This window comes from Boleophthalmus pectinirostris, unplaced genomic scaffold (genome assembly GCF_026225935.1).
Source record: "Boleophthalmus pectinirostris isolate CB_2022bp ecotype Guang Dong unplaced genomic scaffold, ASM2622593v1 HiC_scaffold_6, whole genome shotgun sequence".
Lineage (NCBI taxonomy): Eukaryota > Metazoa > Chordata > Actinopteri > Gobiiformes > Gobiidae > Boleophthalmus > Boleophthalmus pectinirostris.
This window is the reverse complement of record NW_026571447.1, coordinates 40,363,804-40,381,542: the sequence shown is the minus strand read 5'-3', so window position 1 is coordinate 40,381,542 and position 17,739 is coordinate 40,363,804. Positions and strand designations below refer to the sequence as shown.

At 40.4% G+C, this 17,739-nt stretch overlaps 1 protein-coding gene across 1 annotated transcript in view; it reads left to right on the top strand.

Annotated features, from left to right (window-relative positions):
* The window catches only part of LOC110164313 (inactive phospholipase C-like protein 2), a 76,511-nt gene that overhangs the window by 6,116 nt on the left and 52,656 nt on the right, over nt 1-17,739 (top strand). Inside the window, exons 2-3 of the mRNA XM_055163929.1 lie at nt 1,853-4,339; nt 16,867-17,070. Of these exons, the coding sequence (XP_055019904.1) occupies nt 1,853-4,339; nt 16,867-17,070 (2,691 nt within the window). The remainder of the gene's footprint in view (nt 1-1,852; nt 4,340-16,866; nt 17,071-17,739) is intronic.

Sequence of the window (17,739 nt, the reverse complement as noted above, 5' to 3'; positions counted from 1 at the left end):
AGTTTAGAGGATTTTCTGTATATTTTAGTGTTTTGTTGATTTACCTTTACATTCCTGTTAATTAAACATTACTTCATTTATTCAATTTTTCCATCTTGGTTTTATTTTTGTTTCTTCCCTCACCCCAACGAGCTGGTCGTAACTAGGGATGGGCATGATTAATCGAATAATTGTTCATTAAGAATTTCATCGATTACGTTAATTTTAATCGACAAATCGAATGTAGGTTGTTGTGTGTGTCGTGACCAAACAGGTGTGTACATGTGTCTCTGCATCAGAAGGAGCGAGACACAAACAGTGGGTCAGTCTGTAACGAACCGAAGCACAAATGTGGATTTAACCAGGATTTGTAGAAGAAATTCCACACTTTCCGTTGCGTTGGGACAAGTGTGAGTCCATGTGCACAGTGGATAAAGCAGCACATATGTTTCTGTGTCCAGTGGGAAAAAGTTTTTCCAGGTGAGAGTCGCTCAATGTGGATGACGAGGCCCCGCCCCCCTCCCCCCGTACGCTGTCCTGGTTTTGACAAACACAAATCTGGTCACACTGACCTGTATTCACCTGAGTCATGTCTTTTAATCCAACACAAGTTGAACCACATCAGCGACACAAGAGCTGGAGTTTTATCTTCACTTAGTTTATGTAAATTAGTGATGTGGTTTTAAGTTTTGTTTCTGTGAGATTTGAACAAAACTGAATTAAACACATTATAATGTCAAACAGCTGATGTGGATCTAGAGTCGTTATGTTTATATGTCGTAAAGTTGAATTTATTTATGCAGATTAGTGCAGATAGTAATAATAATGATGATCATTTTAATATAAAAACGTTAACGATTAATCGATAATCGATCGTTAATTCTTCCGACGATCGATTAAGAAAATTTCATCGAATGCTCGTCCCTAGTCGTAACAATTCCGCGTTTAGATGAGTGTTTTGGGGATTAAATCTGTGTGCATACAATGATGGAAAACTGTATGGAATTCAATTGTGTTTGCATGTCGGGCGACTCGGTGGTGATGTTTGTGACGTAAATGCGTACGTGACCTGAGCACATCTGACCAGAGTTTTGCGTCTTGGGCAGTGTAGACGGAAACACTACGGCGGAGTGGATTCAACTTTTCCACTCTGGAGGCTAGTTTCAGATTTTTTGCATTTTTAAAGCCCCCAAAAACGCTGTCAACATTTATTTATTTATTTGAAAAGGGACAATGCACATTAATCAACATCAAAACAATGTAAATGTGCCCGAGTTCGCTGATAACAGCTAATTTGCATCGGTTCCCTTTGCCAGATGTCAAAAATGCATCCTAAAAGAAAATACACTTAAAAGTTACACATCAAAAATTACACAAATGTACAATAAGATCACAAAAATACAATAAAAGTTTTAGTGTTCACACGTTTGCATTTCTAAAAGCCACTTTTTAGCTTTCTTTTTAAAAGCAGAGAATGAGGGAGATGTTCTGTCTCCACTGATGAGAAGCTCTGACGGAGAAAACAGACCAAATCCAGTTTTTCTATGAGGAATAATGCCTCTTCCCTCACTGCTCCTCTGCTCACTCTGCCTTCACTAGATCTGAAATTTACAAAGTCATTCAGCGAAGGGGGAGCCGAGCCATGTTTAATCTTGTACATTAGACAGATATTTTTAAATTGAATAAGATTGTCCCAGGTCATTAATTTGTATTTCTGCAAAATGTGACAATGGTGGAATCTACACGAAATACACAATAAAATATTTTGTCATTTTTACCTGCAAGCGTTACACAATGTTACACAATACACCCTTAAAACCATATCAGCTCTTGTATATTGACCTCTCTAATCTGTTCCGTTTCTGTGTTTCAGGATGGCTCCAGGCAGCGCAAAGAACGTAAGAAGACGGTGTCCTTCAGCAGCATGCCCACGGAGAAGAAGATCAGCAGCGCCAGCGACTGCCTCAGCGCCATGGTGGAGGGCACAGAGCTCAAGAAGGTCCGCTCCAACTCCAGAGTCTACCACCGCTACTTCCTCCTGGACGCAGACATGCAGTCCCTCCGGTGGGAGCCCTCCAAGAAAGAATCGGACAAGGCCAAGATCGACGTGAAGTCCATCAAAGAAGTGCGCACGGGGAAGAACACGGACACTTTTAGAACGAACGGGACCTACGAGCAGATCTCAGAGGACTGCGCCTTTTCGATCATCTTTGGGGACAATTACGAGTCGCTGGATTTGGTCGCCAACACTGCTGACGTCGCCAACATTTGGGTGACGGGACTGAGGTATCTGATTTCGTACGGGAAGCATTCGTTAAACGTGATCGAGAGCAGCCAGAACAACATGCGCTCGTCGTGGTTGAGCCAACTTTTTGATAACGCGGACACTAGCCACAGCAAACAGATTAGCATATGCACAGCGGTTCAGCTCATCAAAGAGCTCAACCCCGGACTCAAAAACGTCAAAACGGAACTGAAATTTAAGGAGCTGCTCAAGGCGAAAGACAGAGTCGGTTCTGACGTTACGAGAGACGAGTTCATCGAAGTTTACCACGATTTGTGCACGAGGCCAGAGATTTATTTCCTATTTGTACAGTTTTCTAGCAACAAGGAGTTTTTAGATACCAAGGACTTGATGATTTTTCTCGAGGCGGAGCAGGGTATGCCGCAGGTTAGCGAAGAAACAAGCATAGAGGTTATCCAGAAGTATGAACCATCGAAAGAGGGGCAAATCAACAACTGGCTTTCTTTGGACGGATTCACCAACTACCTTATGTCTCAGGAATGTCATATCTTCGATCCAGAGCATAAAACGGTATGCCAAGATATGAACCAACCTCTCTCGCATTATTTTATCAATTCTTCGCACAACACATATCTTATAGAAGACCAGTTCAGGGGCCCTTCCGACGTAACGGGATACATCCGAGCTTTGAAAATGGGCTGCAGGAGCGTGGAGCTGGACGTCTGGGACGGTCCCGACAACGAGCCGGTCATTTACACTGGACACACGATGACGTCGCAGATCGTTTTCCGTAACGTTATCGACGTGATTAATAAATACGCGTTCGTAGCTTCGGAATTCCCGCTCATACTTTGTCTAGAAAACCACTGTTCGTTAAAGCAGCAAAGAGTCATGTACCAGCATTTGAAGAAAATCCTCGGGGATAAAATGCACCTAGTTTCGCCCAAACCCGAAGATCCGTACCTGCCTTCGCCAGCGTCGCTCAAGGGGAAGATCTTGTTGAAAGGTAAAAAGTTAAGTGTGAACTGCGTAGCGACGGAAGGGGAGGTAACGGACGAAGACGAAGGAGCGGAAATGTCGCAACGTTTGAGCATAGAATCCACGGAACAGCCGCCTGCCATTGTACACAAAAAATTCCAGCTTTCCAAGGATCTTTCCGACTTGGTGACGATGTGCCAATCTGTGGAGTTCAAAGATTTCCCGGCGTCGTTTCAGAACCAGAAACCGTGGGAGCTGTGTTCCTTCAACGAGGTCTTCGCCAGCCGATGTGCCAACGACTACCCGGGCGATTTTGTGAACTACAACAAGAAGTTTTTAGCGCGCGTCTACCCCAGTCCCATGAGAATCGACTCCAGCAATATGAATCCGCAAGATTTTTGGAAGTGCGGGTGCCAAATCGTAGCCATGAACTACCAAACTCCAGGACTCATGATGGATCTGAACATCGGGTGGTTTCGGCAGAACGGGAACTGCGGGTACGTTCTCCGGCCTGCGATCATGAGGGAGCAAGTGTCCTACTTTAGTGCCAACACCAAAGATTCAGTGCCAGGGGTTTCTCCACAGCTTCTCCACATTAAGATCATCAGCGGGCAGAACTTCCCCAAACCGAAAGGATCTGGAGCTAAAGGAGACGTGGTGGACCCTTACGTCTACGTTGAGATCCACGGAATTCCCGCGGACTGCGCCGAACAAAGGACCAGGACGGTGCACCAAAACGGGGATAACCCTTTGTTCGACGAGAGCTTCGAGTTCCAGATAAACCTGCCGGAGTTGGCCATGGTGCGATTCGTGGTTCTGGACGATGATTATATCGGCGACGAGTTCATCGGTCAGTACACCATACCCTTCGAATGCCTGCAGCCCGGTTTTCGCCACGTGCCGCTTCAGTCGCTCACGGGGGAGATGCTTCCGCACACGCAGCTCTTCGTTCACGTGGCGATTACGAACCGGAGAGGAGGAGGGAAGCCGCACAAGAGGGGGCTGTCGGTGCGGAAGGGGAAGAAGAGCCGGGAGTACGCGAGCATGAGGGTGCTGCTGATCCGGACCATAGACGACGTGTTCAAAACGGCGCTGCTGTCCCTGAGGGAGGCCACGGATCTCAGAGAAAACATGCAGGTGAGAGACAAAAAGCACAACTGAAATGTTCTATGTTACGCAAAATTGACTCTTGTTTTCTGTTTGAAAGAAGAACTGAGCCTAAATCTGCAGAGTTTGTGTGTGAAACATGAGCGAACGAAACGAAACACAACTCCAGGTCTGTTTGTGATGAGGAAACTTTATACCGTAGATCACAATATAGTGTAATATGTAGGGCTGGGTATCATTAAGAAGTTGCCGATACGATACATATCTCGATACAGTGCATTTTCGATTCAATACGATACGTATCAAATTGATTTGATATGGTTCAACAAAAAATAATGGCTAAATTATGACTGTGACACTAAAAGTTTTTCTTAAACCACTTCCTGTGCAAAGTGAATATAAACCACAAACATTTTATTCATCAAAACTGTGAAAATGTCAAATGTGTCGCATAAACGAGTTTCCTTCCTCTGAAAAAGCAACAAAACTGTAACCAAATAATTCAGTAAAATATACGAAAAATACTCTTGGTGATATATCGATACAGCAGTCCCCGATATCGATACTGTGTCATCACATTAAACGATACGATATATCGATATTTTTGATATTATTGCACACCCCTAGTAATATGGGCCCTTTAAACGAGAGTGACATGAGTCTGGTGGTGCGTTCAGGGGCAGTACGGCGTCACAGACACAGACAAATGACTCCACAGATAAATACTGATGCGGCGCCACATATGAGGACGTTTATCTGTCTGTAAATTGGATTAAATGGACATAATATAGAAAGTCTCAGCTTCATAATGAGGTAATGCTGGTTTCAGGTGACATCACAGCTTTCTGTAGGCCAGGGCTGCTCAGACCTTTACAGTATGTGAGCTACTTTTAAAATGATCGTGTCTGAAAGATCTAACACCTAATACAAAAACGTTAAACATATATTTATTTGTAAATGTATTATTCATTCTTACATGTACAACACATTTTGAGGTATCTTGCATAACGTCATGAGATAAAACTGCACAACACAATTCAACTTTTTACATGTTTGTAATCACTTGAATCAGAGGTGCCCACGCTTTTTCAGCACACGAGCTGCTTATAAAATGTCCAAGTCAAAAATTATCAACCGACTACAAATTCAAGTAAACTGTACTGGACTGAAGAGAACTTTCAATAGCACTTTACAGAAAAGACAGTGATTAGGATTTTTAAACCTGTTTTTTCAGGTTCCTAACTGGAGTTACATGGTTAGTACGAGTTTTACAGCGGGATTTAGCCTCTGCACATTTATCAAACCAAACCCAGATGTATTTGTGCACGTTTATTAGGCAAACTTTAGCCACGTGTCGCGGTAGATCGGCTCTGTGCTGTTGGCTCCTCTGTGCCAACACTCTAACATACATTTAGATCAGTTTTTGCTTCGCGTTTTGTCTTGTCCTTCTAATCTGCGCATTGTGGGAGGAGCCTGTCTGAGCTTTACGCGGGAAAGAGCGAGAGCGTGAGAAGTAGGGCTGGTATCATTAAGAAGTTGCTGATACGATACATACCTCGATACACAGGCCACGATACGATACATATCTCGTTACAGTGCACTTTCGATTCGATATAATATATTTCAAATCGATTCGATACGGTTCAATAAAAAATAAAGGCTAAATCGTGGCTGTGATACTAAAAGTCTTTGTTAAATCCACTTCTTATGCAAAGTTCATATGAAACACAAACATTTTAATCATCAGAACAGTAAAAATGTCAAATGTGTCGCATAAATGAGTTTCCTTTCACTCCACAAGCAACAAAACTGTAGCTGTAACAAAATAATTTAGTAAAACACACCTAAAAATACTCTTGGTGATATATCGATACAGTAGCAGTAGTTTTAAAAAAGTTGAACCTGCCCTGTGATGCACGCTGGTACACGAGGGCACACGCTGTCGCAGACGAGCCGTGCATAGGGAGCGTGTGTGTTTGTGATGCGCCGTAGAGTCTCCGCGGGTTTCAAATGAGCGCACAGGCTGCACTGAGACGCCCCACACGCTCCTGCACCCGCTACAAGTTTATTACCAACAGCAGCGGCCGGAATGAAATATGATCACACTTGTTGAGTGTCAGACCTCGAGTGAGAGACAAGACCGAGTCCAAACGCGAGTCCGAGACGAGACACGGCGATCTACCCACACGACCTTGGTGATCGACTGGTAGATCGCGATCGACGTATTGAGCACACCTGCTGTAGGCCAATATTTTTTTTTTAATACAGATGAGGGCAGCTAAAATTAATATTGTTCCGCTGCAGATTTTTGTTGTAATCTAGCATAATAGAAACGATCAAGTTTGATATTTTTGGTTGTTTACCTTTCTGATATTTCATGGCAAAATACAAAATAATTAACAGGAAAAACTGACTCTTGCGCATAATCACGTCTGAAAACCACAACTAACATGCCCACGTGGACTATCGGCGAGATGTAGGCCGATACGTCTCTAAATGCCCAATGACCAACTGATATATCGGTCGGCAGTGTTGGGGAGTAACAGATTACAAGTACCAGAGTTATGTAATCAGAGTACAAATGATGAGTAACTGTATTCAGTTACAGTTACTGTTTCAGTGAGTGGTAATTGGATTACAGTTACTTGGTTGAAATAAATGGATTACACAGAGGGATTTAACTGTTTTCATATTTTGGGTTAAACCAGGACTAAACCAGAACTAAACCAGGTCTAAAAACAGGACTAAAACCAGGACTAAACCAGAACTAAACCAGGTCTAAAAACAGGACTAAAACCAGGACTAAACCAGAACTAAAACCAGAACCAAACCAGGACTAAACCAAGACAAAAAAAAAACAGGACTAAAACCAGGTCTAAAAACAGGACTAAACCAGGACTAAAATCAGGACTAAATCAGGACTAAAATCAGGACTAAAACCAGGACTAAAACCAGAACTAAATCAGGACTAAACCAGAACTAAACCAGGACTAAACCAGGACTAAAACCAGGACAAAAAACCAGGACTAAAACCAGGACAAAAAAACAGGACTAAAACCAGGACAAAAAAACAGGACTAAAACCAGGACAAAAAAACAGGACTAAACCAGGACTAAAATCAGGACTAAATCAGGACTAAACCAGGACTAAAACCAGAACTAAATCAGGACTAAACCAGAACTAAACCAGGACTAAACCAGGAATAAAACTAGGACAAAAAAACAGGACTAAAACCAGGACAAAAAACCAGGACTAAACCAGGTCTAAAATCAGGACTAAATCAGGACTAAACCAGGACTAAAACCAGAACTAAATCAGGACTAAACCAGAACTAAACCAGGACTAAACCAGGAAAAAACCAGGACTAAAACCAGGACAAAAAAACAGGACTAAACCTGAACTAAACCAGGTCTAAAACCAGGACTAAATCCAGGACTAAAACCAGGACTAAATCAGGACTAAAACCAGGTCTAAAAACAGGACTAAACCAGGACAAAAAAACAGGACTAAACCAGGACTAAAACCAGGTCTAAAATCAGGACTAAATCAAGACTAAAACCAGGTCTAAAACCAGAACTAAACCAGAACTAAACCAGGACTAAAACCAGGACAATATCAAGTAATCCAAAGTATTCAGATTACATTACTCACTTTAAATAATTAATGGATTACGTTACAAACTACATTTTGGGGTATGTAATCTGTAATCTGTAATCTGTAGGGGATTACATTTGAAAAGTAACCCTCCCAACACTGTCGGTCGGGCTTTACTTTCTACTCTGTCCCTCATCAAAAACACGCCTGAAGAGGTTTTATCTGTAAGATTCTGTACAACTTCACCCAAGCACAAAAACATGATGCAAAACTGTACAGTACAACTCGAGTAGTTTCAGACGTGCAGTAGTTTCAGCGGAGGGTTTCACACCGATCGTGTTGTGATAGCGCTCTGAAGGGGGAGTGACTTAATGGGAGGAGCAAAGAGAGGAGAGTTTCAGAGCGTCAGAAATGAAAATGAAGCTTATAAAACGTGTTAATGCATTGTTTGAATAGAGCAAGTTACTGTTATGTTGAGTTAACGCCCCATAGAGTAAAACCCCGCCTCTTTAAGCACAACACAACTCAACAAAATCAAATGTATAAAAATAAAGATATTGGAGCTGCACTGGAGCGAAACGTGTGCAGACAGGTGCTCATCAGACCAGAGAGCTTGAACTCTTGTTGAGTAAAAACGAAAATAATGGCTCTGATTTGCGGTGTGTTTATGAACGGTCACACCAACGCGTTTCGACTCCTTCATCTTCTTCAGGGCTGATGGAGCGAGCAGCAGGTGTGATGACCCCAGACACGTGATCATTAAAAACAAGATATCCAGAATAGGGATGGGCATGATTAATCGATTAATCGATAATTGACCATTAAGAATTTCATCGATTACGTTAATTTTAATCGACAAACCGAATGTATGTTGCTGTGTGTCGTGACCAAACAGGTGTGTACATGTGTCTCTGCATCAGAAGGAGCGAGACACAAACAGTGGGTCAGTCTGTAACGAACCGAAGCACAAATGTGGATTTAACCAGGATTTGTAGAAGAAATTCCACACTTTCCGTTGCGTTGGGACAAGTGTGAGTCCATGTGCACAGTGGATAAAGCAGCACATATGTTTCTGTGTCCAGTGGGAAAAAGTTTTTCCAGGTGAGAGTCGCTCAATGTGGATGACGAGGCCCCGCCCCCCTCCCCCCGTACGCTGTCCTGGTTTTGACAAACACAAATCTGGTCACACTGACCTGTATTCACCTGAGTCATGTCTTTTAATCCAACACAAGTTGAACCACATCAGCGACACAAGAGCTGGAGTTTTATCTTCACTTAGTTTATGTAAATTAGTGATGTGGTTTTAAGTTTTGTTTCTGTGAGATTTGAACAAAACTGAATTAAACACATTATAATGTCAAACAGCTGATGTGGATCTAGAGTCGTTATGTTTATATGTCGTAAAGTTGAATTTATTTATGCAGATTAGTGCAGATAGTAATAATAATGATGATCATTTTAATATAAAAACATTAATGATTAATCGATAATCGATCGTTAATTCTTCCGACGATCGATTAAGAAAATTTCATCGAATGCCCGTCCCTAATCCAGAAACATTTTACATGTTGAATCCAAGTAAACTGACAACAAACTGTTCAGAACACAACAGATAAAAAACACTGAGTGTGTTTACATGCACATCAATAACACGGTTATGATCGGGTTTTTTGAGTATCACGGTTTCTTCATGGTGCATGTAAACGCAGTATCCCGGTTACTGCAACATAGCGTTGAGTCACATGCGTCCAAAAGACACTTTCCAGTCTTTCACCACAACAGTAGCGACAAAAATAAATTGACCAACATAAATAAAGTGACCAAACGAGTGAAATGCACTAAACCTGCACATGTACGACCTGCACTTGTGTGACGCTGAAAAACTAAAACATGAACTATCTCCTGTACAACACACACACAGAACAGACTCACCATCATCAGCACCTCTTCTGTCACAGAAATAACTCACATAATCCACAGAGTCGTGTCTTTTAGTCCAAAAGAAACTGAATCACATCAGCGGCACAAGGAGCGAGTTGTTTTTATCGCCGCTAACAGTTTATGCTAATTAGCCAAACGGTCTTAAGTTTTGTTTCTGTAAAACGTAAACAAATGTGATCAGAGCTGAATGATCTGATCAAACGGGCTGATGTGTCTATAGTGTTTATGGTTTATATGTTGTAAAGTTGAGTTTATTTATGCAGAAGATTTGAATGAAGAATCTGTTGGTTTGATGTGTGCAGTGGATTGTGGGAGATCTCGTAGCTCCTTAGCTTCTTATGCTAAAGGAGCTCACGGTTTGTATTTTTCCTGGTTTATGAAATTGATTTAAGTTCATTTTTGCGCTTGTGCATTTGTAAGATTATGTCAAGAAACCGGGACACTCCATTTGATCATGTACACGTGGATATGAGTGTCTCTGTTTGCTCATGTAAACACAGTAACACGAACACTGATGTGCATGTAAACACACTCACTGATACATATTTCTCTGACGTTACACAACACAATTCAAAAATAGTTTTCAATCAACTTTATCACAAGTAGAAAGCTCCAGAAATTTAGTAAGAAAAGTTATTAAAAAGTATTTGGTGGACGGTTGTTAACAGGAGGAAACTTGTCTCTTCTTGACAATTGGCAACAGTTTGATAAAAACAAAACATCTTGAGGCAGAAGTGGTTCAATAGTTGTGGAAGCAGCTTTATAGTTCAAATAGTTTGTATGAGCGGCTTTGTAGTTCATGTAGTTCATGTAGTTTGTGTAGTTTGTGTAGTTCATATAGTTTGTGTAGTTCGTGTAGTTATTGTAGTTATTGTAGTTTGTGTAGTTCATATAGTTCATGTAGTTTGTGTAGTTTGTGTAGTTCATGTAGTTTGTATAATTTGTGTAGTTCATGTATTTTGTGTAGTTCGTGTAGTTCATATAGGTCGTGGAGTTCATATAGTTCATGTAGTTTGTGTAGTTGGTGTAGTTTGTGTAGTTTGTGTACTTTGTGTAGTTTTGTGTAGTTTGTGTAGTTCGTGTAGTTTGTGTACTTTGTGTAGTTGGTGTAGTTGGTGTAGTTTGTGTACTTTGTGTAGTTGGTGTAGTTGGTGTAGTTCGTGTAGTTCATGTAGTTTGTATAATTTGTGTAGTTCATGTATTTTGTGTAGTTTGTGTAGTTAATATAGTTTGTGTAGTTCATGTAGTTCATGTAGTTCAAATAGTTCATGTAGTTGGTGTAGTTTGTGTAGTTGGTGTAGTTTGTGTAGTTCATATAGTTCGTGTAGTTTGTATAGTTTGTGTAGTTGGTGTAGTTCATGTAGTTTGTATAATTTGTGTAGTTCATGTATTTTGTGTAGTTCGTGTAGTTCATATAGGTCGTGGAGTTCATGTAGTTTGTGTAGTTAATATAGTTTGTGTAGTTCATGTAGTTCAAATAGTTCATGTAGTTGGTGTAGTTCATGTAGTTTGTGTAGTTTGTGTAGTTGGTGTAGTTCATGTAGTTGGTGTAGTTGTGTAGTTTGTGTAGTTTGTGTAGTTTGTGTAGTTTGTGTAGTTCGTGTACTTTGTGTAGTTTTGTGTAGTTTGTGTAGTTCGTGTAGTTTGTGTAGTTTGTGTAGTTTGTGTAGTTGTGTAGTTGGTGTAGTTGGTGTAGTTTGTGTAGTTGTGTAGTTCATGTAGTTGGTGTAGTTTGTGTAGTTTGGTGTAGTTGGTGTAGTTGGTGTAGTTGGTGTAGTTGGTGTAGTTTGGTGTAGTTGGTGTAGTTGGTGTAGTTTGTGTAGTTTGTGTAGTTGGTGTAGTTGTGTAGTTTCATGTAGTTGGTGTAGTTGTGTAGTAGTTTGTGTAGTTGGTGTAGTTGGTGTAGTTCATGTAGTTGGTGTAGTTCATGTGTAGTTTGTGTAGTTGTGTAGTTCATGTAGTTGGTGTAGTTTGTGTAGTTTGTGTAGTTGGTGTAGTTCATGTAGTTTGTGTAGTTTGTGTACTTTGTGTAGTTTGTGTAGTTCGTGTGGACGGTGGGGGAGCTGCAGCTACAGAAAGAGTGAAAAATCCATCTCTTCGTTTAGCCCAGGGTGTGAATCCAAGACGTTTCTCTTTGGAAAAGACGTTTCAAAATGAAATACGTGTTGTTTAAACTCCACACGACTTCACCAGAAACATTTGGATGATTTTACAAAACAACACAAAAGGTAAAAGAAGCCATTAACATGAAAACTACCACTTCGTGACATCACAAAGTGGAACAGAGCACATAACAAACACATGTGACTGAAACACAACTCCAGGTTTGTTTTTGAGGAGGAAACGACATTAGAACACGACTTAAAAGTTCACAGGAGTCAAGTTTGTGTTATATAAAACCTTTCAAGAGAATAACAATTATTTTATTTGTTTATTTAGCTGCTTTAAATGTCAATTGTTCCTTTTAAAACCTCCACCCTTGACAGAGACATTTCATTTGTGGATAATTGACTGAGAAACGAGCTTTACAGGTTAATCACTATAATTACAAAGCCTGTGTTGTGTTTAGACACTACTAAGATAATGTGACCACAGTGTAAGAGTTTAAGCTTTTGGTATGAATAAACTTCCTAAAAAGTAATAACGTCTCCATGGAGAAAAGCGTTTGACGGAACCTCGACCACAAACGTTACACAATGCAGCTTTAATGTTATGTAATGTGACTTTGGGAGGTTTTTAGACGCAAAAAAAAAAAATCACAAAAAAAAACTAGGGCTGTGCGAAAATAAAAAAATCTTAATTGCGTTAATCGTTCCTGTGATTAATCATGATTAATCTCGTGTTCTACGCAAAACTAATGAATGAATTCAAAAGTAGCGTACAGCGACGTTTTATTGGAAATGTAAATGAAAGTGTCACATTTGTTTTTCTTTCTACAGGAGCAGGACACGAGTCTGTAAAGTCCAGGTTTATTCTTCTTCCTTCTTACTCAAAAAAAAAAAAAAAAAAAAAAAAAAAAACAGTTTCAGTGCAGTTTGTCAGTTCCTAGAATTTGTCTTAATGAGTTGATTTCGAAAGTAAAGTTCATGTAATCAGCAGCAGGAAAAGAAAGTGTTCAGAGAAAATCTCAACTGAAAAATTCAAATCAAACTAAATAAGAAACTGAAATGTGCTTCCGCTGTCAGGGCTTTAAGGTTTCCTGTCTGATATAAAAATGAGAATCTCAGTCAAAAACATAAAAAAACTGAAACAGAACACACAACTAGAAAACAGAACACACAACTAGAAAACAGAACACACAAGTAGAAAACAGAACACACAACTAGAAAACAGAACACACAACTAGAAAACAGAACACACAAGTAGAAAACAGAACACACAAGTAGAAAACAGAACACACAAGTAGAAAACAGAACACACAACTAGAAAACAGAACACACAACTAGAAAACAGAACACACAACTAGAAAACAGAACACACAACTAGAAAACAGAACACACAACTAGAAAACAGAACACACAACTAGAAAACAGAACACACAACTAGAAAACAGAACACACAACTAGAAAACACTTCAATGCAGTTTGTCAATTCCTAGAAGTTTTTCTGATCAAAGTCAGTTCCTAAGACATGCAGGTATATTATTGTCATGGGCGGCAGTAGTTCAGTTGGTAGAACATTCGCCCACTGATCTGAAGGTTGGCGGTTTGATTCCAGCTCTCGACATAAAAAAACATCACAGGTTGAGAGTTTAGATCCACTGACCCACATGTTGCTGGTGTGATTCCAGCTCCCACAGATGAATGCTGTTGTTGTGTCCTTGGGCAAGACACTTAACCCACCTTGCCCACAGTGTCTGTGTGCACTGGTGTGTGAATGTGTGTGTGTTTCCTTGTTGTAAAGTGTTTTGAGCCTTGATGGTGGAAAAGCGCTTATAGAAAAATGTGAGCATTTACCATTATTACTGTTATTATTATGAAGAATCTCATCAGTGGCACTGGCTTCTCGTGGAAGAAAAGTGAGACTGGGGTTTGTGGGTTTTGCGACAAAGAGCGATGGACCTTGCGGTGGTGCCCCCAAAAGCTCTTGGTGCCTGCGCGCTGTGCGTTTGTGTGTGCGGAGCGACGGCTCTGACACGTTGCATCTCTGTTCGACCAAAGCCTCGCTCCACTTGTTTCACTGAATGATTTGCATCAGTGTTTTGGTTTAGGTGATATTTGAGACTCGTGAAACTCCGATGATAAAACAGTCAAGAGTTGCAGTGTCACAAATGACTGTTTTTGTGTCGACTGCACCGACTGAAGAACTTTAAAATGAAAATGTCCGTGTAAAAGTTCCTCAGTCTTCTTCAGGTTTGTTTATCCCGCTTTCTTTCTCTGTTTCCTGTGAGCGTCGCAGCAGTAAGAAACATTCTAGACTCGCTCACGTGGACTTTTTATAAATAAATAAATATAAATAAACACAAAAATAAATATAAATAAACAAAAATAAATATAAATAAATAAATAAATACAAAGAAAGGAGAAAAATCATTGTTGGCAATAATTAATTAATCAGTTAATGCAAAATTAATGCGTTAACGTGCTCGGCCCTAAAAAAAAAAAAAAAAAAAAGCATAACAAAATCTGAATTAGACTTGGACTCTGAAGTGCTGCTCTGGAGTCTTTTAAACTCTGGAGTGTGGACTTATCTCTTTTCTGTTCAGCTTGTTTCTAAATATGTACGGAATGACTCCACTCCCCAAAGCAAAACTGTACGTCTAGAAGCTGAAACTCCTTCAAAAGAATGTCACGAGGAGTTTTTATCAAGATGTTTACAGAGTCACGTACACATTTTGGGACGTTTTTGACAGATTCCAATATCGTCTGGTCATCGTCAACATTCTATAAACTCACATTACATCATCGCACTTTTTTCTGTTCTAACGCAGTTTCCTCATCACAAACAGACCTGGAGTTGTGTTTTGTTTCATTCACACATGTTTAACGCACAAACCCTGCACATTTAGGCTGAGTTCTTCTTTCAAGCACGGTGTTCCGCTCCACTGTGTTTTTAAACTCCATCAAGTCAATCAAGTTCAGACCCGGAGCTGCCAAACTCTACTGAATTAAGTCTACGTTTATTTGCTGACGGCCTGAACAGAAGACGCAAAAGTGTCGTCGCGTCTTCGCTTTTTATTCCGCGTTTGGTCGGGTGTTTTCGGGAGTAAATCTGCTGCAGACGGTGAAAGAAAAGTGTGTGGAATTGGATTGTGTGTGTTTGTAATTAAAGCAACAAGGGCGTCTTTGGACATACAGAAGCACGATGACGCGTGAGTGAACGAAAAAAATAACGCAAAAATAACTCACTCTACACTAAGACTAAATCTATCGAATATCAATGTCATGAAATCGATTTTTAGTTTAATTGTAGAATCAGTCTGAGTGAACAAGTTCCTTTTAGTTTGTTGTGTGACTAATGTAGCTCGTTGTTTCCTTTAAGTTTTGTTCTTTCTTCTCTTGATCGTTGTGGATAAATTGTTCATGAAGAATGTTTCTCCTTTGTGGAGTTTGTTGGTTGAAGATTTGGTGATGGGGCAGATTTATGAAGCATTTCCACACACATTTTACCACAGAAAACCATTAACCGGAAGTTCCTCAAACCTACAGCGGGACACTTCTGTGAAAAAAGTTTATATAGAGTCTGGCTCCAAAATTCGCCGCTGTAACTAGAGATGGGCATTCAATTAAATTTTCTTAATCGATTGTCGGGAGAACTAACGATCAATTTTCGATTGATCCTTAATGTTTTAATATTAAAATGATCATAACTATTATTGCTATCTGCACTAATCTGCATAAGCAAACTCAACTTTACGACATTTAAACCGTAACGACTCTAGAGCCACATCAGCCCGTTTGACATTAGAATGTGTTTAATGCAGATTTGTGCAAATCTAACAGAAACAAAACTTAAAACCACATGACTCATTTGCATAAACTAAGTCTACGTTCAGACTGCAGGGCTTAACGCTCAATTCAGATTTTTTTGTAAAATCCGATGTTTTTTCGAGGTCGTTCATATTTCCAGTTAAATGTGACTTGTATGTGACTCCAGTGTGAACATTAAACGGTCCAAAAGTGTCCCACATGTGACACTGGAGACACGACGACGTCAACCGCAGCGAGCGTCTCTGTGTTTACACAAGTTGAACAAACATGGACGCAGCATCGAGCACCTGGAGATTTTAAAGTTCCTCTCGTACCGGAGCCACAACATGAACAACTTACTTGTTTTAAGGAGGAGATTGAGAAGGAGAAGGACGAGGTTTTTGGTCGTGGTGTTTTGTGGTGAGTGGAGATGTGCTTCACTTCAGTGACACGGAGTTCATTAACAATTTTCGCCGACTTCAGCGCAGAATAGTGACGTTTGTGTCTTGTTGATGACGTGTAGGTGGATGAATGCACTTTGTCCGTTCAGACTGAAGTCACATGTTAAAGATCAGATATGTATCAGTTTCAGGAGCACATATCCAAGTGTCCTGGGTCACATTTGAAAAAATCTGATCTGTGTGGTTCAGACTGACATTAAAAGATCAGATACAGGAACATAGAGACAAAAAATCTGATTTGGGTCACTTCAGGATACATTCTGAACGCAGCCTAAGCAAAGAAAAAAAAAACTTTTGTGTTGCTGATGCGGCTCAACTTCTGTCAGACTAAAGGACATGACTCAGTGGAATATAGGACGCACAGCAACCTAAATTTGGTTTGTTGATTAATTAACGTAAACAACGAAATTCTTACTGGTCAATTATCGATTAATCGACTAATCCTGCCCGTCCCGAGCTGTAACCGAACGCTGTGGGTGACGTCACTCTCACTTAGTCCACTTCTTTACACAGTCTGTTGTGTGCACTGGTGTGTGAACGTGTGTGTGTGTGAACGGGCGAGTGGTTCCTTGAAAGTGAAAAAGCGCCTATAAATGTATAAATTCCCACCTGAGACGCTCGCTGAGTCTGACGTTGCTGTGTCCTGCTGCAGAACGCGCTGGTGTCCTTCAAAGAGCTGTGTGGGCTGTCGGCGGTGGCCAACCTCAAGCAGAGTCTCCTGGCCCTGTGTCCTCGGCTCTCAGGACCAGACGGAGCTCCTCTGCTGCTCTTCAACCTCTCGGACCAGTACCCCAGCCTGGAGCCTCAGGGCCTGCTGCCGGACGTGCTGCGCAAAGTGGTCACCTCCTACGAAACGGTCAGTCTGTCGTCCGCACGCACACCTACACGAGTCAAACACCAGTCAAAAACAAGTCAAAAACAAGTCAAAAACAGCTCTAACTCATGATCGAACTCATGATCTAACTGAGCAACATTTGTGCTTCGAAGATGTTCATAAATCTGTTCAAATCGGGAAGAAAGCCTGAAGTTAAATAAGATGAATTCTCCTCTTATTGGTCAGTTTGTCACTTTTAAAGAATGTTAAGTGAGTTTAACCAATCACAGTGAAGGATTCAGAGTCAGAGTCGATTCCGCTGTGAGTTTGCGATGAGATTTTAAAGGTACACTGTGTAACTTTTATGGTTCGGTTTTATGACTCTATGAAACAAAAGTTATAAATGTAACTATGGTTCTGTGAATCTCAAATGAAGCCTGACCCTCTGTCGGTCTGTAGAGATGAAATACATGGCAAAAAATATATATTTGGTGAAGTTAAAATGACTTAACCTCATAGGACCCAAAATGTATTTGTCTTTGTTATTTGGGCAGATTGGACCTGATGAGTGCAAAAACAAAGAATTATATTTTCTATTATATTTTTTATATTTTTTAATGTCCACATATGATCTATAAAACACAAATCAGAAACATTTTACTTTGTTTAAGTCAATTCAACTTGACAAAATGATCTACCAGTGGAATAAGT